The 25,931-nt window shown below is 38.1% G+C and overlaps 3 protein-coding genes across 5 annotated transcripts; 2 read left to right on the top strand and 1 right to left on the bottom strand.

Moving 5' to 3' along the window:
• The first annotated feature begins 3,934 nt into the window (after positions 1–3,934).
• LOC104878676 (uncharacterized) lies at positions 3,935–4,547 on the top strand. Its single transcript, XM_010649279.1, has 2 exons — positions 3,935–4,443; positions 4,526–4,547. The coding sequence occupies exons 1-2, from the start codon at positions 3,935–3,937 to the stop codon at positions 4,545–4,547; spliced, it is 531 nt and encodes a 176-aa protein (XP_010647581.1).
• A 6,039-nt stretch (positions 4,548–10,586) lies between these two features.
• On the top strand, positions 10,587–14,614 carry LOC104881374 (uncharacterized). The gene is made up of 2 exons (XM_010661465.3): positions 10,587–10,897; positions 11,989–14,614. Exons 1-2 carry the CDS (start codon positions 10,853–10,855, stop codon positions 14,278–14,280), a joined length of 2,337 nt encoding a protein of 778 aa, XP_010659767.1. The 5' UTR covers positions 10,587–10,852; the 3' UTR covers positions 14,281–14,614.
• A 982-nt stretch (positions 14,615–15,596) lies between these two features.
• LOC100247781 (transcription factor PIF3) lies at positions 15,597–21,063 on the bottom strand. Of its 3 annotated transcripts, none has more exons than XM_010661464.3 (9): positions 20,140–21,063; positions 19,945–20,000; positions 18,770–19,695; positions 18,566–18,670; positions 18,378–18,443; positions 17,761–17,826; positions 17,123–17,632; positions 16,103–16,215; positions 15,597–15,998 (listed from the first exon to the last, which is right to left on the bottom strand). In XM_010661464.3, exons 1-8 carry the CDS (start codon positions 20,217–20,219, stop codon positions 16,144–16,146), a joined length of 1,881 nt encoding a protein of 626 aa, XP_010659766.1. In that variant the 5' UTR covers positions 20,220–21,063; the 3' UTR covers positions 15,597–15,998; positions 16,103–16,143. The 3 variants fall into 3 exon arrangements, with proteins under 3 accessions (XP_010659766.1, XP_019080611.1, XP_010659764.1); XM_019225066.2 differs by having other exon boundaries at positions 20,734–21,062; XM_010661462.3 differs by having other exon boundaries at positions 18,770–20,000.
• Positions 21,064–25,931: the final 4,868 nt, after the last annotated feature.

Genomic DNA, 25,931 nt, shown 5'->3' on the forward strand with positions numbered 1-25,931 from the left:
GGTGGTCAGTAAAAAGGCTCCTTTTAGTACTGCAACTCACCATGAGAGACTATAAACCCCATATCATTATGAAAGGTGGAATGAATGTAGAAGGCCCTTCTAATTGTTTACTTGCAGCTGAAAGATCTGGTGGCCTCTTTCCACCGTCTAATTCAGCATGTAAACTGAGAAGCATGCCACGAGGAGAGCTCATAGCAGTGCAGCCTTAGCCTCTCTGTTCCATAGATGCAAGCTTTCATTTCATTCCCTGTGTAATCAAACCATGTTGAATTAACTTTTTCAAAAATTCTTTTACTCCAGTACCCCCTTAAAGGCCTTGCCTGAGTATTGCAGTGGTGGGAGATTGAGGACTAGTAGAATTCATGAAGATTGAGTTTTGGGGCACTATAATGAAATTGTTATTTGAAATGGAGGGAGACATAATCCATATGTCCTTGAACGAGTGGAAGTGCCTCTTTTCATTATCCTCAAAGCCATCTTTTCCTAAATTCTCTTTTAAATTCCCAACAAGGAAAACTAAGTGACAAGAAAGAGCAACTATCACTCCAGCTATTGGCACTATACTTTATGCTTAATCATTTTCCATCTCAATTATATTTTAGAGGTGGGCTTAAAACACTTGTGCTACCACATTAATGTAAATCGGGATGTAGAGAAACAGTTGCAGCCACCATGGAAATCAAACCAAACATTTAGCAAAATAGACCTTTCCCTCAATCTGATACCTAAGTTACTGTCTTATTTTTGGCTTAGAGGATTGCAGTGTCCACTTTTTGCCTAAAAGTCTTTGCATCATCAGTTCTTTTAGAAATTATTCAAACTTTTATCAGTGAGGAGGAACTGTGATTCATAAACTTTGTTGGAAACATGCCACGTTACCTTGCTTGGATTACTGAAATTGATAGCTCAAGTTCAAGAAGGGTCCATTATAGATGACCCTTAATGTATCCTACTTAATAGGCCCATTAGCACTAGTAGGAGACATTATCACATGGATATATCATAATTGTTAGTTAAATCACAACTAAATTCATTCATCTTTTGTCTTGTCAAGTAATAAGCTATGATGATGGAAACATGAGCCTCACCACTTAATTACATCGCTTACCATATATAGAAACTTAAATATCTAAATAACAATCATTAGCATTTAAATGCTACAGTTCATTCACCATTAATCTCCTTGATTAGTTAGTGTAATAGTGGGTTTGTCAACATGCATTAGCATTAGCCTCTGATTCATTGAAGCTGAAAAGAAACCAAGGCCCCAAATTATACTGGGAATTGACTTTAGCAAGAAGGCAACATTATAAGAAAGTTTTAATGCCTTTTAACCCCATCAATTATCGACAAGCTTTTGAGGCCTTTAACCCATCAGTTTAGCAAAAGCTGTCAGGTTGAAATGTTCTCTTTGTCCCCCGACCTTGAATAATTACGTTCATGCTTTTGCATTATAGTGGGAAATGAGGATAGACTTTCTTCTCACATTTACATCATTACCTTCAGTTTTTGGGAGAGAGCTTATGCCCCTAAGTGAACTACTTGAGATTCTAATAGGGTTCTTGAGTTGAGTCTTTTCAGTCACTGTGCTTCTAGAATTCCAAGCTCTCATTGGAGCAGACTTAACAGTTTGTTTATTAAAGGTGTCTGATCAAGTTCGTAACCGAAAATTCATGGAAACTTGCACACAAACCTCAATTTGAGTCACTTCTACAATTCTAACCAAAACACCCTAAAATGTTTTGATTGCTGGAGTGCCCCACATGTGCTATTGTTCCTTCATGGCATCATCTCCTAATTTGAACTGGAGACTGGCTTGTTGACTTGACTTCAATTAGAAGGCCTACAAGGTCACTGGATTTACAAGGCATTTAGCCAATTTGGAGCTAGCAACTTCCAGAGTTATCAATGAAATTAGAAAAGAGAAGATAGAAATTATGACATGGTATTGACCCTTGTGCCTGACTATAAGAGGATAAACTCAATTAGTAATTATGATGTCAAACTGGAGCTGATCATTGCCCCAGTGAACCAAACCCATTTCAATCTCACTGAATAATCCCAAAGGGAGAGTACAGTTCAGCTGAGTTGTAGACCAAAAATTAAACCGAAAATTGGGACTTCAATCCAAACCCCACCTCTCAATCACCATGGTGAAATTCAAAATTTATGGGTACAGAGATATAATCAGAATGCTCACCTTATGCACACACCAGACTCATCTTACACCTGACATGCACCCTAGCACTTCCCAGGGACTCTCACAGTCTCACATGAGTACCAAACCCCCTAGGTGGGGGGGGGGGGGCCAAGACCATGAAATGACAGAGGCTCTCATCTGAGCTCTGTGCATTCTTAGTTAGAACAGAGAGATTCTCCACATTGAATGCATCTGAGAATGAGTAAAGCAAACATCTGTTGTAGTAAAGAAAACAAGAGCCAGATTTTATTCTCAACACTATTTTCTGCCCAACTACTCAATCAACTTGGCATGCTCAAGGTCCTGACTCCTTGCTGAATCCTTGTTCATGGATAAAAGTGGAACTATTAACACACTGTTGACATATCTTAAATGCCTTATTCTTGGGTAAAAAAAAAAATCAGCTTTTCAGCTAAGCATATATGATTGGTTGGTAGAGCAGAGTGGCTCCATATAGTCAACTGATGGTGCTAATTTGTTCATACATCATCCATTGTGTTTTCTCGAGTTTCTCAGAGTTTCCTTTGTGGATTCAAACTATGCCCCTCAGTTTCTCGTGTTGCATCATGAGATTGTCCTTGGGTTATCATTGAGCACATGCCCCCTAGTTGACTGGGTGTTATTTGATCACAGGCACATCCAGCAAATTGATAGGGAATATTCTTCATAAATTGTATCAGACTACTTTTAAGTTCTGCTTTTGTGGCTTTTACATGAACCAGCTGACTGGTCCAGTTTCATAATTGATGTAAAGTTGTATCATTGTTTTGTAGATTATACTTCCCAGTAACTTCACCAACATGGTTGAATCAAGCATGCACAAACATTTGTATTGGTCTCGACTGGTCTAGAAATACCATGCTGTATTTCAACAGGAAATTTAATGCATACTTAATTCTAATATGGCTCCAAATTCCACTTCTCATCCCACCTAATATAAGAGATGGAAAAGCCTCTACGGAGCTCACCAACTAGTAGCAATCTACCTAGGTTAAGTAGGTTTGCTTTCGCAGTGGGAAACACAATCTAATTCTTTGATTGTGAATATGTCCAGGCATGGGACTTGTTAATACAGGCAATGATCTCAAGCGATGGCTAAAATTTGACATTGGTGTCTCTGAACACAAATTTTCGTGTATTCTTATAGTGCAAATAGAAGATTTGGAGTTTCAATAGGAGACATGCTCCGGGTGAATAAAGGAGGTTCTAGAACTGGATTGTTTAGCAAATACCATAGCACATAGTACTCGGAGCCTTGAAAGCAAGCCAATCTTCCATAGATAGTATTCCTTTCAATTTCAGGTTAGTACCTGCCTCAGACAGGAGCCAAACATTTGTCTTCTTTTCCAATGAAGTAACTGTTGGAAACGTGCCTTTAGTTGCTACAGTTATGGGCAAACAAAAAGTTGCTGAATAATTGGTCAATAGACCAAGTCTTTAGGAATATTTTCTGGATATATATATATATATATTTTGTTTTGGCTTGATATTAGGAATTGGTTAGACATGGCTAGAAATTAGCAAATTCTCTTGACTTTCTGTTATGTTTCAGCTCTATATAAAGAGCAATGCAATGAATAAAAATATACTTCCAGATACCAAGTTTTTCTTTACTGAAAAAAATTTGTTTTTCTTTGCTGTCATAAATTTCTGCCCTGTTCTTGTGCCATATATCAACAATCTGGTATCAGAGCTCTTCTTCTTGAGGGATCTGTGAGTTGAGTGAATCCAGAAATGGAAACTGAAACAACTTTCTCCCATGTTGCACCACCAATTTTTGATGGTGATAACTATCAAGCCTGGGCTGTTAGAATGACAGTCCATCTTGAAGCATTAGATCTTTGGGAAGCTATAGAGGAAGACTATGATGTTCCCCCATTGCCGGCGAACCCTACGATGGCTCAGCTTAAGAGCCACAAAGAGAGGAAGACCAGGAAGTCCAAAGCTAAAGCCTACTTATTCTCTACTGTTTCAAGCACTATATTTACAAGAATCATGAACCTGGAGTCAGCAAAAGATATTTGGGACTACCTCAAAAAGGAATACCAAGGCAATGAAAGAACCAAAAATATGAAAGTACTCAACTTGATCAGGGAGTTTGAAATGCTGAAAATGAAGGAGACAGAAAACATCAAAGACTACTCTGACAAGTTGCTGGGCATAGTAAACAAGGTGAGGTTGCTTGGTAAGGACTTCTCTGATGAACGAATTGTGCAAAAAATTCTTGTAACTCTGCCTGAAAAGTATGAGTCTAAAATTTCTTCATTAGAAGAATCTAAGGATTTGTCAAGCATATCCTTGGCAGAATTGGTGAATGCATTGCAGGCACAAGAGCAAAGGAGAATGATAAGAAAAGAAGAATCGATGGAGGGTGCGCTTCAAGCAAAGGCAGAAAATTCAGGAGGAGGCAAAGACAAGAAAAACAACAATAAGAAGAAGAACAACAAGACTGACAACAACAACAAAAACAAGGATGGAACTTATCCACCTTGCCCACACTGCAAAAAGACAAATCACCCACAAAGAAAGTGTTGGTGGAGGCCTGATGTCAAGTGCAGGAAATGTGGTCAGATTGGACACATGGAGCGGATTTGCAAGTCACAACAACATGAAGAGGCAAAAGCTTCTACTGAGCAACATCAAGAAGAGCAACTTTTTGTTGCAACATGCTTCACAACAAGTAACAGTTCTAGCGATTCCTGGTTGATTGATAGTGGCTGCACAAACCACATGACCAATGACCAAGAGCTCTTTAAGGAGCTTGATAAAACTATCATCTCCAAAGTAAAAATTGGAAATGGTGAATTTATTTCAGTTAAGGGTAAAGGAACTATGGCTATAGAAAGCTTAACAGGTTTGAAGTATATTACTGATGTTCTATATGTGCCTGACATTGATCAAAACTTGCTTAGTGTTGGGCAGCTGATTGAAAAAGGTTTCAAAGTCATATTTGAAGACAAATGGTGCATGATCAAAGACGCGAAAGGTAGAGATGTATTCAAAGTGAAAATGAGAGCAAAAAGCTTTGCTCTAAATCTAATGGAGGATGAGCAAATAGCATTTTCAAGCACTGTAAGCAATGCAGAATTATGGCACAGAAGGCTTGGGCATTTCCACCATGTTGGACTTCTATATATGCAGAAACAGAATTTGGTGAAAGGTGTGCCATTGTTGGAAGACAAGCTAGCTGATTGTGTGGCTTGTCAATATGGCAAGCAAACTAGAAGACCCTTCCCTCAAACAGCATGGAGAGCAATGCACAAGCTGCAACTGGTACACACAGATGTTGGAGGACCTCAGAAAACACCATCTTTAAATGGTAGTAAGTACTACATTGCATTTATTGATGATTATACCAGATTTTGTTGGATTTATTTCCTCAAATCCAAATCTGAGGTTGCTAATGTATTTTGGAAATATAAAGCATGGGTGGAGAATCAAAGCAGTTGCAGGATGCAGAAGATAAGGTCAGATAATGGGAAAGAATACACAAATGAAATTTTTGATAAATTCTGTGAAGAAGCCGGTATAGAGCACCAACTCACAACACCTTACACTCCACAACAAAATGGAGTAAGTGAGAGAAAAAATCGAAGTATTATGGAGATGACAAGGTGTATGCTACATGAGAAGGAGTTGCCAAAAAAATTGTGGGCAGAGGCTACAAACACTGCAGTTTTTTTGCTGAATAGGCTGCCAACTAGAGTTTTGCAGAAAAAAACTCCATTTGAAGCCTGGTTTGGTTATAAACCAGATTTGAAGAATTTAAGAACTTTTGGTTGTCTCTGTTTTTCTTATGTGCCACAGGTGAAAAGAGACAAACTTGATAAGAAGGCAGAACCAGGAGTTTTCATTGGATATAGCAACTCTTCCAAGGCTTACAGAATTTTCCAACCACAAAATGGAAAAATTCTTGTAAGTAGAGATGTCAAGTTCATGGAGGATAGACAATGGAACTGGGAGGAGTCAATAAAGATGCAACTGCCAAAGGTTCCACAATATTTTGATGAAGACATAGATGATGTCCCAGTTAGAGGTATAAGGTCCTTATCTGATGTTTATGAAAGAAACAATGTTGCTGTTTTTGAGCCTGCAGAATTTGAAGAGGCAGAGAAGGATGACAAGTGGATTGAAGCAATGAAAGAGGAGCTTAGAATGATTGAAAAGAATGACACCTGGGAGTTGGTGGACAGACCTCAACACAGAAAGGTCATTGGAGTCAAATGGGTTTATAGAACCAAACTTAATGCAGATGGTTTTGTAAATAAATACAAAGCCAGATTAGTTGTGAAGGGGTATAGTCAAGTGTTTGGAGTGGATTTCTCAGAAACTTTTGCTCCAGTAGCACGCTTGGATACAATCAGAATGTTGCTTGCTTTGACAGCACAAAAGGGATGGAAAACTTACCAGTTGGATGTAAAATCTGCTTTTTTAAATGGTTATCTTCAAGAGGAAATTTATGTAGAGCAGCCCGAGGGATTCCAAGTCAAGGGACAGGAGGAGAAGGTCTACTTGTTGAAGAAGGCCTTATATGGTCTTAAACAGGCTCCCAGGGCCTGGTACAGTAGGATTGATGAACATCTTCAAAGTCTTGGATTTGTTAAAAGTCCAAGTGAAGCTACATTATATGTAAAAGGAACAGATGCTAACTTAATTGTAGTTTCTGTTTATGTTGATGATCTGCTTGTAACAGGTAGCAATGAGAAACTGGTAAAAGAGTTTAAAGCTGAAATGCTCAAAGTATTTGAGATGACAGACCTTGGCTTGATGTCCTATTTTCTGGGTATGGAGGTGAAGCAAGATCATGGTGGAGTCTTCATAAGCCAAAAGAAGTATGCAAAGGAAATTCTTAACAAATTTCACATGGATGATTGCAAAAGGACCAGCACACCAATGAATCAGAAGGAGAAATTTAGCAAAGATGATGGAACAGAAAAAGTGGATGAAAGCCAATATAGGAGTCTAATTGGTTGCTTGATGTATCTTACAGCCACCAGACCAGACATAATGTTTTCAGTAAGCTTGCTTTCAAGATTCATGCATTGTGCCAGTGAAGTGCATTTTCAAGCTGCCAAAAGGATTGTAAGATATATCAAGGGCACAACAAATTATGGCATTAAATATTCTTACTGTCAGAATTTTAAACTTCATGGTTATTCTGATAGTGATTGGGCAGGTTCTATTGATGACATGAGAAGTACAACAGGATTTTGTTTCAACTTTGGATCCGGAATTTTTTCATGGTCCTCAAAGAAGCAAGATGTGATAGCTCAAAGTACAGCAGAGGCAGAATATGTAGCAGCCAATGCTACTGTAAATCAAGCAATTTGGATCAGAAAAATACTTGCAGATCTACACATGAAGCAAAATGAGCCAACACAGATTCATGTAGATAACCAAGCTGCAATTGCAATTTCAAATGATTCTGTTTTTCATGGCAAGACTAAGCATTTCAAGATCAAGTTGTATCACTTAAGAGAAGAACAAAAGGATGGTGAAGTTAAACTGCTTTATTGCAAGACTGAGGATCAAATTGCAGATGTGTTAACCAAGGCTCTACCAAAAGCTAGATTTGAAACCTTAAGAGGTAAAATAGGCCTTTGCAGCTACTAAGGCAAGGAGGAGTGTTGGAAACGTGCCTTTAGTTGCTACAGTTATGGGCAAACAAAAAGTTGCTGAATAATTGGTCAATAGACCAAGTCTTTAGGAATATTTTCTGGATATATATATATATATATTTTGTTTTGGCTTGATATTAGGAATTGGTTAGACATGGCTAGAAATTAGCAAATTCTCTTGACTTTCTGTTATGTTTCAGCTCTATATAAAGAGCAATGCAATGAATAAAAATATACTTCCAGATACCAAGTTTTTCTTTACTGAAAAAAATTTGTTTTTCTTTGCTGTCATAAATTTCTGCCCTGTTCTTGTGCCATATATCAACAGTAACATAATCTTTCTAAGTTGACATTTCTGTTTGGCCATGGAAGTAACAATGAAAAACCTCCTTTTGTCTGACAGTGCCTTAGGAGATCCGTTCACACATGCCTTGCCTGCATTAATCTCCTTTGCTTGATCATGTTCAATACAATCATGGATTCTATACGAGGAGAAATATGAGATACATTCTTTTAATGTGGATTTCTACAACCCAATATAGAGCTCATGAAGAAAGCCAAGGCGAGAAAGAGTGAAGAGCTGTCTCCAAGTTATCTTTGCCCCCAAACTTAACTAACAAGACCCATAAATATTTATTATTAATTTTTCATGTCATATGATTGCAGAAAACCAGAGATCTTAATCCTAATAGAAAAATCTCCCTGAAAAAAGCAACCCATTGGAGGAATTGGAAAATCCATTTGCTTGGGAGGACAGAACTTTGCACAAAATTTCTTAATCTCATTTTTGTCTTCTTACACATATCCCTCAGTCAGCCAAAAAGGAATAGTTCCCTATGTTGGTTGAGCAAATCCTGCTGGAAGATAAAGGCATTGCTAGCTCAAGGGGCACCATTCAGAAAAATACAGGATTGAGTTTTAGGCCTTCCATTGCCTGCACTACTTCAGCAGACGAAGCTGCATCCTGCTGGCAGTCTGCCAAGGATGTCAATTACAATGATCATCCGAAATAAGTATGCATGGCCTATTTGGATTAATGGGCCTGTTAGCTGTTTAGAAGCAAGGGAGGATCATTATGACTACAACAGAACTACACAACTTACTGTTAGTTCAATAAATCTGACTAGCTCCAGTGCATTACATGTGAACCAAGCCTATCCAACAAAAAGTTATGGCATAAGAGAAATCTGATCCACCCTCTTGAACCAAAAATCAACACTTACCTTCACCACATAGCTGAAATATAAGTTGAATGAAAGAGTCACTAAAGTATTAACATGTTCTTGAAAAAGAAACTTCAACAAGGCCACCACCATGGCTCTTGACTATGTACTTCATATTCACAACATCCTACCAGAATTCTCTCTTGTTGAGGCATCTGGTTCAAATCAAATCCCCATGCTCTTGACTAGACCAATCTGTGCAGATTATTGAAATCTATCTCAGGAATGCAATTTCTCCTCTAGTTTGTGGAGCTTGTTTGCCAGCTTCTTCAGATCAGGTTTGTGGAATACAGATATCAAGTAGCGAGACACTCCCACATTGCTGTTTTTTCCAAAACTACCAGGCTTATTCAGCATTGACATCTGAGACACTTGCATTTTTCCATTCTTTTCCTGTTTGTCCATCTTAGCACAGTCATGTTGTAGAAACTACTCATTGAAGACAATAGAGAGGAGAGAATGCAAATCTTCCCCTTTTTGTTAATGATATACAAAGATTCTAAGCATATTGTCAATGAGACTCCTCAATATGCTAGATGGGTTGCCAAGGATGAACAACCCTTATCCCTGTCCTGGCTCACATACCTACCCCAATTTGAGGCATCATTCAATTTCTGACCCAAACAAGGTGTAGGACTTGGCATCCAGTCGGTGTAATCCCATCCATGACCCAAAATATAGAACTGGATATCAAATTCCTTCACTATCCCAAAATTCATTTTCTCGAAAATAGTCATCCCATTTGCTACAGATGTTACAGTACCAAACTGGCCTGTGTGCACACTGATTTACCTATATTGTAGCCTGCTTTTATGTGCATAGTTTGTCCACAAAATCTAAAATATCACCATGTCAAAAAGAAACAAAATATAAAATATCACCATGTCAAAAAGAATACATCCACCTCATCTGGCTTCTTCAAGACTTTTCTGTAGAAATATTAGTATATCACACTAACGTAGTTAGCAAATAGGGGTCTAAGAAGAAGGAGAAGTAGGAATGCATCAATGGAAATTCAGGTAGTCTTCTTTCTAGGATGTCAAGAGGAATCCATTCAAAAAGCAGGATTGATACATCCATGGAAAAACCAATCAATCTGGTTCAAGAAATGCAGAAAAACATAACAGGGCACTACAAAAGAGACCAGACGTAGTCAGCAATAGCACATTCAGGAAAGGAGCCAGAAGTATTATATTCACTGGTTGTGGAATATCTTAAGATTTGAATGAATCAACTAGAATTAGTTAGTCACAACATTCCAGAACGTCATCATCATCCATAATTTGATATTCAAATAAAATCAAATATAGAAGTCATCAATTGTTCCATTAAGGAGCCTAGCAAGGTGAATGTGAGTGTAACAGTGGCAATGGGAACCCAGTCCACACCAACTAATGTGATGGGCCAGATGAGTAGTGCCTAAAAAAATGAGAAATAGGTAATGTCCAATACCGGATACCAACTCAAAAATAAGTGGGTCCAAAATAAAACTCGACCGTTGCTGTAAGGTGAAAACGATGGTCCCCATTTGGAAGTTGTCTTTTTGCCATGCCAATTTGGTGTCTCTGATGTATATCTTTTTTTCTTTCTTTCTTTTTTTCATTTTAATTCTAAAGAATCCAATTCATTCAAACCAGGTCATGTGATAGTGTGTTACCTTTTTTGCTTTTTCTTGGGGTTCTTCTTCTTCCTTTAATCGTTTGGGCTTTTAGATTGTTATCAACTATATCATTCCTTTCTTTCCCTCTTTCTTTCTTTCTTTTAATCCAATCTTTAGCAACTGAGAAGGATCACACTGTTCTTGAGTCCCCATGGCTACTGAGACTGTTATATCAGATCATACTGCTACTAATGAGGTAAGCTCTTGGTTTTTTATCCTCTTTTTTCATATTCAATCCTTGTTGTAACCATAAATTCAGATGTGAAGTAGTTCTTGGGTTATGGAATTCAAAATGATTAGAACTTTGTGGGTTTCTTCTTCCTTTTTTTTTTTAAATCCTTTTTGAGCAAAGACCCAGTTGTGACATAGGTTTGTATTGTTGGAATTAGATGATCGAAGTCATAATTATGCCCATATTTAAAGTTGTTTATATTGTGAAATCTACTTGAGTATCTGGTTTGAAGGCATCTTAAAAGCCATCTGGCTGTGTGGAATTGGCAAACCTTTGAGCTTTTATGAGAAGTCGATAGTTTCCCTTCACAGTTTTTCATAGTTCTGGGTTTAGTCCTATATCAAGTTGAAGTTTGATCTTTGAAGTCCTGGTACCAAATGTTATACAAATATACTTTTTAGGGGAAAATTCAGGATTTGCAGTGTGAAATAGTAAGTAGTATGTCTACTATTAGATGGTGATTTCTATGTTGTGAACTGAAGGGAGTTTCAAAGTATATCAGATAGTCAGTAAAATGACATCTATCTAATCTCATTCTTTGGGAGAAGCAAATAGTGGTTATAATATGGATTTTCCTGTAAATCCATCAGGTGTTTATGAATTGAACTCTCAAGGAAACATGCATTCTTCACATGAAAGTTTCCCTTAAGTATCTAGTCAATTCATCTTGTTTTCTTATTCTTTTAAGCTGTCCCATGAAGTATCGGAACCTACCACTCCTTTCTGAGATTTCAATCAGAGAATTGATGATTGATGAAGTTAAGAGGCTTAAGAGTTAAAATTAATTATGGTTACACTTTGTTGCAGTCAGTGGCACCCCTTTATCGCTATGTTCAATATTCTCAATTTTCATTTTTGGATCATCATAGTTCTTATATTTGTTCATCTAGTCTTTTCTCTCTGACTTTCCATATTTAACTTCAATGGGAAGACCGAACAATTTTCATCTTCCACCCACTGTTTCTTTCTGTTGTTCTTATTGTATTTTTTGAAGTGTCATTCTTGTTCTTGAATCCTTTTAGTTGAAGCTGATCATTTTTCATTTACCGCATCAGGTAGAGAAGAAGGTGAATGAGGAAGTAAAAACAGTTCCACCAGAGCTAGTTTCTCCATCCAATGAAACTGAAGAAGAAAAACCCAAAGCTGAGGCATCTCTGAGTCCAGAAGCTCCATCTAAATCAGAAGAAAAGGAGGAGGATGAGAAGATTGAGCCTTCTTCTATAATCAGAGAGATTGAGAAGACTGGTGAAAGTCCTGTTGTGGATGAAGAAGTAAAACCGGTTGAACAAGAGACACTTTCTTCAGTGAAGGAAATTGAAGAAGAAAAATCTATGGTTGAGGAAGAAAAAGCACTTGAACAAGAGACAATTTCTCCATCCAAGGAAACTGAAGAAGAAAAACCAAAGGCTGCAGAATCACAAAGTCTAGAAGCTACTTTGCCTGAAGCAGAAGAAAAGATGGAGGATAAGCAGATTGAGCCTTCTCCAGTAATCAAAGAGGTTGAGAAGTCTAGTGATGCTCAGGTTTCAGATGAAGAAGTAAAAACAGTTGAACAAGAGACAATTTATCCATCCAAAGAACCAAAGGCTGGGGAATTGAGAAGTCCTGAAGCTCCTTCTTCTAAATCGGAAGAAAAAATGGTGGATGAGCAGATTGAGCCTTCTCTAGAAATCAAAGAAGTTGAGAAGATCGGTGATGCTCTTTCAGGTGAAGACATAAAAACTGTAGAACAAGAGACACTTTCTCCATCCAAGGAAACTGAAGAAGAAAAATTGAAGGCTGAGGAAGTAAAAAAAGTTGAACAGGAGAAAATTTCACCATCCCAGGAAACTGAAGAAGACAAACCAAAGGATGCAGAATCGCAAAGTCCAGAAGCTCCTTCATCTAAACCAGAAGAAAAGATGGTGGATGTGCAGACTGAGACTTCTTCCATAATCAAAGAGGTTGAGAAGACTGATGACACTCCTGTTTTGGATGTTCCAGTTGAAGATAATTCCACAGAAGCAAAAGAATCCTTTCCTGATGCTGACATACCCAGTGCTCCAGAGCCAGTAGTCCAACCAGCAGTTGAGTCAGTTGAAGAACAACCACCAGAGAAACCAGCAGTGGAGTCTATTGAGAAACAGCCAGATGAGAAAACAAAGATTGTTGGCAGTGCTGAATCATCAGTTGAAGCCATTAAGGAAACAGAGGAGCCAGTGGAAGTTTTTCCTGTCAAAGAATCAGAAGCAGTAGTAAAAGAAAGAGAGGATTCGGAGAGTGGGTCCATAAAAGTAGAAAAACAAGAACCGGCAGTTCCTGAAGTGGAGGAAAAGCCACAAGAAGAACCTGAAGCTACTGAAAAAGTCAACACAGAATCTGAGATTGAGCATAAAGAAAGCGCTGAAATTGAAATAGTCAAAGATAAAGAGACTTTGGCTGATAAGGTTGAGGATACCATAGTCTTGAAGGAGGAGGAAACCAAGAAAGATCAGGAGCCTTTTCCATCTGCAACTGCAGACCAACTTGTTCTAATTAATCAGGAAGTTCAAGCTGATCCAAAAGGAGATGGATGGGAAACCTCTCTTCCTCGTGTTTCAGAAAAGGAAGTCAAGGAGTTGGAAAAGATTAAAGAGGATGAAGCAAACTATGTGAAAACTGAAAATGAGAATGAAGAGCATGTGAGTACCAAGGAGTTGACCCAGCCAGAAATACTGAAAGTTGAGGAAGTGAGCAATTCCATTTCTAACGCTGAGGTTACTGAAAAATTGTTGGAAGGGGAGAACGTGAACACTGAAGAAGATGACAAAGATAATGTGATTATATCAACCCAGCCAGAAACAAAGACAATCGAGGATGCTAGTAGTTCCCTTGCTGCTACTGAGGTTACTGAAAAATTGTTTGAGGGAGAGAATACTAGCAGAGATGTTGAGCTGTTTTCTGAAAACAAGAAAGAAGAGCTGACATCAGTGGAAACTGACAAAGATGGGGAGTTGGAAGGAAAACTGGATGAAGTCACTACTGCTGATATTGTTAAGCCAACTACAGAGCCTCCAGAGACTGAATTGGAAGTGAAAGGAGAGTCCCAGGAGACTGAATTAGAACTGAAAGAAGAGGAAACTGCAAAAGCCAGTAAAGAAGTTAATGAGGCTGCAAAATCCGATGTTCCACTGGAGTCTGCCAAGGATGGGGTCGATGAAAAAACTACCCAGGACCTGCCAAAGCAAGAAGTTTCAGCCAAGCCAGCTCAAAAGCAATCAAATAACATAATATCAAAGGTGAAACAGTCTCTTGTGAAGGCGAAGAAAGCTATAACTGGAAAATCTTCAAGATCAACCCAGCGTGATATCAAAATCAGTAGCGTTTGAAGTCATAAACTTTGCAGAGATTTATATGGACGCATTGTTCCTTCCATCATTTTCATGAAAATATAGCATAATAGTGGTTTGCATCAGCGTTGCTGTTTTCTGTTAGTCTTTGGCTTGTCGGTGTGATGATAGCAAAGGTGTGTACATAGTTGAACAACACGCTCCGCTCCATCTTGTAAAAACTACGTACTTCTTCTCTTTCACTTTATTCTTTTTAGTTGTATGCATTGTTTGCTTGTTGGTGATTGATTGTTGTCAATAATGGTCGTTGGATCAAACGTTTCAATTTTTAAGATGATGTATAGATTTGTGTTGTGGTTGTGATTAATGTTTATCAGCACTGTCATTACTATTCTTCTGCATTTCACTTGATAAGATAATTTTGATTCTTCCAATTAGATTTTGCTTCAGGGCAAATCAAGTGTACTGTACTAAATTTGCTAGTGCTCAACTCAACAAGCCTTATTTCAACTACATAGAATCAGCTAGATGAATCCATTTTCTTAAATCAGCTAGATCATCATGTCTCTTCTCACAGATCAAACTTCATTGGTTTTAACCTTTCATTTCTCTTTGTAGTCCCTTCAACTTGAACCAATTACTTTCATACCAGTACAATCATTAAATTTGGGCAACATATTGATTGTTAGGAAAAAAAAAAAAAAAGAAGTCAGTGACTGAAGCAGAGTTCATTTCCTAATTATTCCAAATATGAAAATTTTATGTTATAGAACTCGATGGTTTGTAGAATATGATTACTGTTAACATCAATCCGGGTTTTGCAGGAAAAAGAAATCCTATACAATACTAACAAGCTTCATACCCCACTAAAACGACACAATGGGTCAAGAAATCCATGATTAAGCAAGTAGAAAGCAGCCTTAAAGTTGCATTTTTCTTTTGAAAAGGTGTGGGTACAGGGTACCTCAATGATGGAAGGGAGGCCAGTGATTCATGGGTAGGGAGGATTAGGACGTTTAAAACCATTATTGCCCACACGTGGACTCATGGTAGAGGAGTCATGATGGATTGATTGGATACCCAGAAGGAATTAAGATGAAATTTCATGGCTGTAATGCTGTCACCAGGAGCTAAACAGAGAATACAACCTAAATCAAGCATTTGATGTGAACGGTACTTCACCAAATCCAATATCTAACTTCAGAGCAAACTATTCTTACCTAGTTTGTCCATATCATAAACACATCCACAAATATTAAGAACCACTAAACACCATCAAATGCATAAGTTATAGGAATAGATGAAGCTGTTCTAATACCCACAACATGGAGAGAGAGAGAGAGAGAGAGAGATGATTTGCTTGCCAAAACTATGATTTCATTAATTTAAAGAATTATTAACACAGGTCTTAAACACATTTGAATACATGTTCTAAGAAGTTCAACTCTTTTGACATTGGAATAACTGGGTGGGCACGGAAGTGAATGTACAAATGCAAGAGAAAGGTTCAACTCTGAAACTCTTCATCGTACCAAAATCTGTGCAGTTTTTAGTCTTTAGTGTCCTGAAACTAATATTCTGATCGTCATTGTCAGGGTTCCACCTCACTCTGCAACTCCAAGGAACGTTTTTCTCAATAATTGAATGAGATTTGCCCAGATCTCTGACAAACAATTATAAGATTCAATCTCCATAGGCTGCAAAACTGATTCCTCTCTTCTCCATTCAGGTCGTCTATCATGTCTGTCAATGACAACCTGCATATACAAGTGGGTGTTAATATTTTCTTCATTGAATCAGCATTTAATGCTAATCACATGAATGGAAAATCAAGAATATGGACTCGCTAAAATCCACTCACAGGCTGCTCCACTAGGTACAATGTCATTTGTGCTGGCAGAGTCAAACACCTTCACCGTGACTAACATCTGGGGCTTGATCATTTTTTTGCACCAAAGCAGACTGCTCCTGACACTGACATTACAAACAACACAAGTTTATTGGATTGAGATTACCTAAGGCTAGACTGCAACTCATTTTAAAGGAACAATAGAAAGTTACAGACAATGTAGGGGAAAAGTTCTGGATGGTTGGTAGAATCTAGTAATCTGCCTTTATATACAAGGAACAAGTACAAATTTGTTATTATCTTTACTTCATTCCATTTCATTCCTGATGGGGGAGATTCTGCATCCATAAACTAGGAAAAGAAGCTCTCTGCAAAGGCATTCCTGAAACTTTTACTAGGTACAAAACATAACAAGTAGTTATAGGAGTAGTAGTGATGGTCATACTATAAGAAACTGAGCATACGGTACCAAAGTATTTTTTGTCCAAATTCATTTTCCTCTTATAAATGAATTAGCATCTTAGTTGGCACTCCTATGGTTATGACACTTCAGTTAAGGCAATCTATGCAATGGCAAACACGGAGAAAGAACCTTCCTCCCACAAAGAAACTAGTGTTTTTGTCAGCATTCCTCCAGCTATGAGAGTTTAATCGAGGCAATAATGAAAGAGAGAGAGAGAGAGCAGAAAGAAAGAATCCTATATGCATGTGTGTGGATGAGACAGAGAGTAAAAATCCTATATCTAGCACATTTATGTTCCCCAACCCACACCCCAACCTGAATAAAAAAATGAAGGTTAAAACACATTTTCATTTTATGTGAGGAAAGTTTTTGTATTAAACTAATTAAATTGATCATGTTTCTCCTGGTGTCTTCTTTTATAGCAGTTGTCAAAATTTTCCTAAATACCAAGTTCATCCATAAAAATATATGTTGCATCTACATTTTATGTAAAATGTACCCCACTTAGCTGACAGCAGTGATTTCAATTTTTTCTTTCAGAAATGCAACTCCATAGAGAATGGACAAACCTGACTTGATGCCATTGAGCTATTGGCATCATTGTTTTGCATCACTTGTGAGTTCACATTTTGTATCAGATCTTTTGAACTTGAGGCTGGAGCAGAATCAGGAACTTCCATAGAGCCTGCTGCCCCAGAGTCATTCAGTGCCATGGAAGACTTCATAAGGGGACTCCCAGACATAGGAATTAATGGTGCATGAGGCATCGACAAGGGAATTCCTTGACCAGGAAGCCCAAATACTTGAAGATTGGATCCCACCATCCCATGCAAATTAGGAGGGACCGAAATAGGTCGACCAGGGAAATGTGTTCCTTGCATTGGAGGTGCCTGAATAAAGGGGCAACTGGGAGAACCACCATTCATATCAAGCATGCCCATCCCATAACCCATCCCCATTCCCATGCCCATTCCAACACCCATGGGTGGAAAGTGACCCATATGAGCTGCATGTATGTGCTGCATTCCAGTCGGCAACATCATGGGAGGCATGCACAATCCGGTTCCCATTGACATAATCTGCGCAGCAATATGCCATGACACCAATGCAGTTACTTTGATCATCAAAATGCAGAAAAGAAAATAGAAAAATAAGTGAAAAAGAAAAAGAAAAAAAAAAGGAGAAAAGGTAAGAAAAGAAAGTTCACCTGTACTTGAAGTTGAAGGGTTTTCAAGTACTCAATGGCTTCATCAAGCATTGATGCTTTGTCCACCTTATCATACAAAATGCATGGTTAGGAGAATCAAACTATCAAGTATTAATTGGTTGTTTAATTCATTGTTTTAACCACATCTGCATGTTTCCATAGAATTTCAGAAATTAGTACTTTCTGAAGCAACAAAAATCAGCTCAAAGTGGTCAAAACATTTTCTTTATGCAGTATCACAAATAAAGCGCTGAGGGAAGTTGAACCCTAGGCATGTGAACCATACAAGGAGCTCCAGGAGAGAAAAGCGAAGAAAAAAAAAACATTAGGGCCTAAAGCTAAAGGCCAAAAACCAAAGACCTTAGACCATCCCCCAATGTATCAACGAAATCAAGAAAGAACAAGCATACCAGACCAAAAGTTTAAAATCTTGTCTGGGGTCAGCTTTTACTTTCAAATTTCCATGATTCTTGAAAAACTACCACAAATTAATTCTACATCCTCAAGACCAAAGTAAAACTGAATGTTAGAATCTAAACGCACAGTGAGATAACAGTCATTACAAAACTTATAGATGTCGTCAAGCCATTAGTTTGAATTGTAGATAACATATCAACCTTATTGCAGTTGGGTATGAGTTCTTGTAATGCACGCATCTTCTCGTTGATCCTGTCCCTTCTCCTCTGTTCCAAAAGGTCCAAAATAAGCACCAGAAAGGATCTTAAATTCCAGAACCAACACAGATGAAATAAAATCAAAGTTAAAATAAATAAAACAAGGCAGACAATGTCTTTTTATTGCTAACCCTTTCGGATAAATTATGCACTTCTGCTGCTCGACTTCTCTTAGAACCTGTACCTCCCTTAGCAGGAGCTGATTTTCTCACACCCACTGATTCTTCTTCAACATCCTGCAAATAATTGATTTGTTGGTAACAGGGAAGAATGAGGCAAAGAAAGGAAAGATCTAGAAACAAGGAAAACGATGTAAATTGAACATCTTCACTCACTTCACTCGGGCATTCAGACTCCTCTGTGTCACGGCATTTTCTCTTTAAATTATGTTTTGGGTCATTTGAAGCTCTCTCCACGCTATTGCCTGAGCAAACAGAAGAACAAGCAACTGCTGGCTCTATAGTCTTTTCACCATCTGGAATCCCTTTAGCAGTTCTTGCACCAAGAACTTGGTTGGAGGATTTTTCATTCTTGCAGGCACCTTCTTGGCAAATGACTGGGGATTGCTCAGCAGGAAGTGGTTCCTCCATAGTTTTAGCCACCACCGGTTTTAAATCAACACTTGCAGGCACCATAACAGGTTCACTATGAGAATCCACATCCTTCTGTAAACCACAACTGGAATCAACATGTCTGGATTCAGCAGGATTTCTACTGCTGGCAGCAGGCTGCTTATCCTTACTTCCAATTCTATCTTTGCTTGATGAACTAGGACCAGCAATAGCACCAATGTTCTGAAGATTAGCTTTAACAAGAGCCGCAGGTCGTGAGAAATGGGAGAAGTTCATCAACCCAGAGTTATTTCTAGTCTGTCCTGGATCTTGCTTCTGGGTCTTTGTGCTCGAAAAACCACTTGTGGAAGCTGGAAGCCGAATGGAGTTGCCAGAAACTGTATGGTGCATAGCATTGCTTGTGTTATTACTGATGGGATCTGAAACTTTTGATCTCATAGATGGAAATAGCGTTTGACACTGCTGGGATGATGGGGGATATAACTGGCTACTTCTCGGCCTACTAGGCTCAACACCTGCTGCAGAAGCTTTAGATGCATTCCCTTGTTCTAGACTCACACCATTATGTGCAGAAATGGTATTGGAATCTTTAATTGTCTGATTATTACTATTCCTCTTCTCCCCGGATGCAAAATTGCAATGAGTGGATAACTCGTTTACAGTGACACCGGATAATTCTTGCAAGAAATCTGAACAATAATCATGTTGTAAAGATTCATCGATGGGATAATTCAACCAAGGTACCATATCATCGTCTTGACTCAACCCCATTTCAGCAGATGGCACGGACAATGGAAAATCATTCAAGATAAAATCCATTGACCCGAACTTTCCCATCTTTGAATTGGTGCCATGTCCAGTATCTTTATCACGAGGCTTAGGGGTGTGAGATGGAAAACTGTTAGATAAGGGACTCTTCCTAGCTCTACTGGACTGACCTTGCATCATAATCTGACCACCTTCCCATACTAGCTCAACAAAATCGTTTTCAGGTCTGCATTTAAAGCCCAGAAAATGAAGCAAATAAATCAAAAGGGAAAGCCAGGAAATATCGGGAGTACTCAGTAATGCAATCAAGGACTAAGCTTGTAAATATGGTAAAATAAGTCAAATGAAAGAAATTGAACACTTACCCAAAAGAGAGATCATTTGTTTTCTGTTGCACTGATTCGGGTTTCCCCTTAGCCATTCGATAAAGCTCAGAGAAAGGCATGATGAGGATTTGAATTACTATTTTCTAATTGCTATCACAATCACTTTGCCATTGGTGCACTCTTATGATTCTATAAATCAACTCTCCCTCTCAACAACCCAAAAACTAGCATGGCCATCAGCGGAAGCCTAGTTAAAGACAATCCCGGTTGAAGTAACAGGAGCAAAAAGGAAAAGCCTTCTACTCCTTTTACAGTTACATAATTTCCAGAACAAAATCTTGCTTTTAATACCAATGTCCTAATCACTAAATTACATATAAATTAAAAATGATTTTATCAGTCAAACCAATTCTTTAATGACTCAGAAAGATCCGAAAACCCTCTAAATTAAGCTGCTTTGAGTTAAAAAACTCCATCCTTTCCGCTTTTTCAATCATCAAATAATAAATTAAAAAAACCCCAGATAAACCCACAACAGATTTGCTAAATTATTCAATAAAATCTCAATAATCTCCACTAAAAACCAAGTACATAAAGAAACCCAAATCTCAGAACCAAGTAAGTAAGCTTCACCTCCAATTATATCACTCCAAGTCACAACCCAGTGAGCAAATTGCCATTGAACTCAATGAAAAGGAAACAAAAAACTTTTGGAAAATTGAAGCCTCCTCGAACCAAACAAAAAAAGACGCCAATCCAGATGCATGAAGATGTGGAAAAAACTGAAACTTGAGACTCAGAAGCTGAAGTTATCGAGAGAGGTGAGATGGGTGGTAGTAGAAGACGGCGAAAGGCTTGGGAACAATGGGAAGTCTTTGATTTGTTGCAGTGGCAGGGGGCTAACCCAACAACTGCCCTCTCACCTTTAACCACAGTCAAGTTCCTTTTTAACCAATCATACTTCATTTTCAAGTTTGCACTGCTTTTCTAGTTTTTTGAGTTTTTAAAATTTTTTTCTTCCATTTGTATGTGTAAGTGTGGGCCCATTGTCTCTATTCTCATCCAACGGTTCTTGTGAATTGTGTCACTCTCTCATTATTGAAATTGCACTATATTTAATTATTTTATATACACCCTGTGCCCCACACCACACACCACACACCACCACACTCACCCTTTGGCCTCATGGCCTCTTTGTTGTGAAGAGTAAATGATAGGGTGGTTCTAATCAGATAAGGGAGGTGCAGTGTCTCTGTTCCATGTATTCGAATTCAACAATATTATTCTATTCCATTCTATATGTTTTTAAATGTTATCCCAAAATATAGTTATACTTGTGGGGTTTATATGTATTCATTCCCCTTTCCCTAATATAAAAAAACAACTCAAGATTGGGTGCCTTGCCCTTTTTCCTACTTCTAGCATTATCCTTGGGTTTGAAAGTTTTGGGTTCTCAAGGATTCATAAAGTAATTGCTTTGTCCATCATGGGTTTCTCATTTATTCTACTCTGCTTTCATTGTCACCTAGACTTAGACTCTACATTTGTTATTATTTGTAAATGTAAAATCAAATTCTTTTATTTTACTTGAAGAATTTAAAGTATTTTGATTCTCAGTTAAAAAGCTGAAAATGTGAGATCAGATTACCACCTCCCCAATAGTTTATAATAGAAGGAATTGTTTGTCGCCCTCACAAGTGCCCTTTGTTGAAAAGAGCATGATAGGGTTCATTAGGGGACACCCAAATCACTGCCTTTATCCAGTAAGATAGAGAGGAAGGACCCACTGGATTAAAATATGAATTTGATTAGATTTGGGTTGATGAGATTAGGGGATGTCTCTGTCTTCTATGCACAAGATCAATAGTTGTTTATTTGCTTTCTACTCAGTAAACGTCTATTAAATTCGGTTAGTTTTGATTGAGAGAGAGGTGGGCAATGCCCATAGACGGAACCAAACAGTGGGGGAAAAAGGAAAATAGATTTTCCAGGTGGACCCTTATGTGATCCAGTAAGGGATTTGGCACTATCCAATGTGGACCCCCTCTCCTCATTTCTAGCATCTTTCCCCTTTCTTTTACCTTCCCCTTTGGTGCATGCATGTTCCTTCTTCAGTGATTTTGATTGTGACCCAGAAAATTTTTTTGAGCTTGTGGAAGCTGAGTGTCGAATGGGATGGTGTGCAATTCACGTGACACTGTGCTCATCCTTTTGTGGCCATGGACATGGACTTGATATTGGCAGCTCCTGACCGAGACACAGTGTTTCCCCCCCTCCTGCAATTGACCCAACCCCAACCACGTGTCCCCTATGCAAGACAATGGCTTTGCCACTGCTCAGTGCCCACTATTCTGTAAAGTTTTTTGAGTTTGGTTTGTCTTTGATGAAAAGGACATGACTGAATCATCTTCAAGTCTAGGGGAATTCAATCAATCAACTTCGTTACAGCAGGCACACTAGGGGTCTTCCCTATTGGTAAACTGCAGCAATTTCCCCCCCAAATTCTAATTTTACTCTTATAAAAAGTTTTGTTCCACCTTGTTCTGAGGCAGCTTCTTTCCAGCACCCCTGCATTAAAATATACAACCACTTTTAAAAGGAAACCCAACCCTGACGTGATCACAGGAGAAAAGCATGGACTCACCTAACAATAACGTTTACTTTCTTTTCTTAAAGCAAAATACAAATACCAGTTGCAAAAGTGAAAAGACTTAACCCACATCGGTTTTTCAAACAAAAGTATCTTACTTCGCAAAAATAACAATGGTATAGGCACATCAGATCACATATGAATCATCTTCCTAGAAATTACAGCAATTCTTCAAAGTCCATATGAATAGACTGACAGATAAGGTGACCCAGAAGCCAGAAAAGGCAGCATTAGACAAACACCAACTCAGCAGACGTGTTAGTTGCATTTGGGGCTACCCCACACAGCATATTTGCAGCCTAACCATGTCAAACATTCCAATACTAATGATAGGACTAACTTCTTCCATTTTAGGACTAAGTATCATGTGTCTTATTTTTAAACTGCAATCTTCTAGGTTATCCACCGCACTAAATTCTTGAACCGACTATGATTCAATAGATGAGCATATTTTGTCTGATCTTGTAACCCGAGGTCCTGCAACAGCAACCAAAATCTTCTTGTTTGCCTCTGATGACTTCATTTTTTTAGTTCTAAATTGTCCACAAAGCCTAAACAGAACAACAACCTTAAAACAATACAGAATGGAGCCTATTATTAATCCAAAACAGCATGTAAGGCAAATATAGATAAATAATGTACTGTGCCTAAAAGAAACAAAAGAAATAATTTTCCTGAGAAAGTTGGCATTGACCTGATGATCCCATGTAAAATATATCAGACACAGAAGGGATACTAGATTAAAAAAGGGAAATATACAGTGTCTCATACAGAGATGTGGGAAGAAGAGAGGATATTGTAAATTAATGGAGTGAGCCCCTATGGGATAATGGAGGTAGGACTGACCTCACTTAAATTAGTGCTCGTCTTGGCCGCGGAGCCTTTTTATTGGACCAAGCATGAATCATGCTTTCTCAGTACTAACAATTTCTGCAGACCATTGTCTCTGCTTCCCTGCAATCTGCACATGACTGATAGACCCATCTAACATGGACAGACATATTTTAGGCTAGAAAACTTAAATTGCTCTGTAAGTGGAGCAGAAGCACAGGGGCCAGGGTGCTGTTATCTACCACCAACCTGTCTTCATCTTTTCTCTTGTCTTTAGGTGCTACCAACAATATCTAGTATTCAATACAATTTCTTGTGTCCCTGAAAATCATGTTCAATCTGTAATAATTCAAATAATAGCACTGTTTTTTAATAACATAATGATTGGTACGCCCTTGCTCCAAACCATGTACATATGTTCAGCTACCTCCACTCCTTTTATGTTTACATCCCACAGGACTTGAACAGGAGTGCAAACATCAAAACATGGAGCACTGATAGGAAAAAAATAATTTCCATTTTGCAAGTTCATTAATGGGCCTCAAATGATTCAATTGATTATAATATTACTTCTGCCCATGATTTTATGAAATTCAGGTTTAAAGATTTTACTAAATTCAGAATGACAGAGATCAGGGCAGCATAACTTTTGAAATAAACATGCGTGTGGCAGGTAATAGAGTCACATGGGCGTTATTTCAACAGTAGAGAGGACTCATGTTCTTCAAATGGATATTTTCATAAATTTGTGATATGGGAACTCAAGGGGTGTTAGTGGTGGTGGTTCTGGGGAGGTTTGCCCATACAAAGTCTACACGACACATTAAAGTAAAGCCTGAGACCTGCCCAAGCTTGTGATGAGATAGCTCAACTGTGTTGCATCAACCTTAGAGAAATCTGGCTTTAATGAGACCATGTCGGCATCATTATTGCAATGTCATCGAATAAAAAAAAGAGTAATTACTTTTCTCACCAGAGAGGTTTATGAGTTGCACTTCTGTGGACAGGCAATAAATAGGTTGTTTCCTTTATGAAAGCAACTTAAGAAGGAACACCTGCCATATTGTAACAGTGATTCCCCTTGATAAAATTCACCAATTACTGTACAAAAAAGCCACTTTGGTTCACTATAATAGGACTCCTAAGAGATTATTGTTTGAAGAGTTAAAAAATAAAAAATAAAATAAAATAAAATAAAAATAAAAAGAGGAAGAAAGAAACTAGTCTTGTGGTGCAACTGCAAGATATGACCACATCATGTTATATATCATGCAAGAAACAGATCAAAGAGCATCAAATTAGGAAGTAGTCTCAATTTTCTAATGCAACTTACTTTCAGAACAGAATCCTCTTACGCATTGAGCACTACATGCATGCATGCAATCTATGTTTCTGAAAGGATATACAGGGATAGAAAGTTTCTGCAGAGACAGCTTCACCAGTTCACCCTCATCAGATAATAATAGCAACCGTCCTTCCAAGGCAGCATACTCTCATCAGATAGTAGTAGCAATATCCAAGTTCATGCACCTTTGTCTTCAATAATAGGCCATGGTTATCAGATGGATGACTCCACAGCCCCTAGCTACACCCAGGAGAATCAAAAGGGACAGACAAAAGGCAAAAAGGAAATTCCAAAAGACAGCTTTGCAGAGATTCCAAAACAATCATTACTGGGCACTGCAACTTAATTAAGGATATAGAGAATTCTGCTTGCACGTCCCATCCACAAGAACCTGGGTTTAAAATAACACAGCTATGTTATAGACCTAAACTAAACCTTATCTTTTTAAGTTTTAACAGGTCAGGAAAGGAAGCATACTGTTCTATTGGGTTTTTTAAAACTGTTTCCTCCTTTTGGTTATGATGAGCTCGGGGATGACCTAATGATCACTTCATTCTACATACAGGAACTTGGGACCCATTTTGTGATAGAAAGATGCTGCTTGGAGAAAAATCTCCTCAGTGGCCTGCGGTAAGAACATTAAACTTCTGAAATCTCTTTGCTCATAGTCAATTTTTGTTACTTCTAACCTTCTGTCCTAATTCTATTTGAAGTACTGTTGCACAGCATCCACAGCTTTCCTGGTTCTGGGGTTTCTTAGCAACTAGTTGCCAATAAGTTAGGATCTGCAGAATTAAAAATCAACTATAAAAATCTCAAATCAACGTAATATTTGATCATAAAATTTCATAATTATGATGATAATACATAAAGTTTTAGCTCCAAACAAAAATCAACAAGGAGAGACCAAAACCATCAAAAGTACCTGATGGAAGCAATTTGAGGGGATGCATTCTTAATTTATTGCAGAATGCTTTCATAGGCTTCAACATTTATCAAGTAATC

This window comes from Vitis vinifera, chromosome 14 (assembly GCF_030704535.1).
Source record: "Vitis vinifera cultivar Pinot Noir 40024 chromosome 14, ASM3070453v1".
Lineage (NCBI taxonomy): Eukaryota > Viridiplantae > Streptophyta > Magnoliopsida > Vitales > Vitaceae > Vitis > Vitis vinifera.

What these genes read in the sequence shown, in the direction of transcription:
- LOC100247781 (XM_010661462.3), bottom strand. Translation starts at nt 20,219, where the DNA reads ATGCCTTTCTCTGAGCTTTATCGAATGGCTAAGGGGAAACCCGAATCA. An exon ending in AGTCTGAATGCCCGAGTGAA is followed by an intron (nt 18,671 to 18,769) that starts GTGAGTGAAGAT and finishes AATTATTTGCAG; the next exon opens with GATGTTGAAGAAGAATCAGT. An exon ending in GCTCAATGGCATCAAGTCAG is followed by an intron (nt 16,216 to 17,122) that starts GTTTGTCCATTC and finishes TTGTAATGTCAG; the next exon opens with TGTCAGGAGCAGTCTGCTTT.
- LOC104878676 (XM_010649279.1), top strand. Translation starts at nt 3,935, where the DNA reads ATGGAAACTGAAACAACTTTCTCCCATGTTGCACCACCAATTTTTGAT. An exon ending in CTTGTAACTCTGCCTGAAAA is followed by an intron (nt 4,444 to 4,525) that starts GTATGAGTCTAA and finishes AATGCATTGCAG; the next exon opens with GCACAAGAGCAAAGGAGAAT.
- LOC104881374 (XM_010661465.3), top strand. Translation starts at nt 10,853, where the DNA reads ATGGCTACTGAGACTGTTATATCAGATCATACTGCTACTAATGAG. An exon ending in ATCATACTGCTACTAATGAG is followed by an intron (nt 10,898 to 11,988) that starts GTAAGCTCTTGG and finishes TTACCGCATCAG; the next exon opens with GTAGAGAAGAAGGTGAATGA.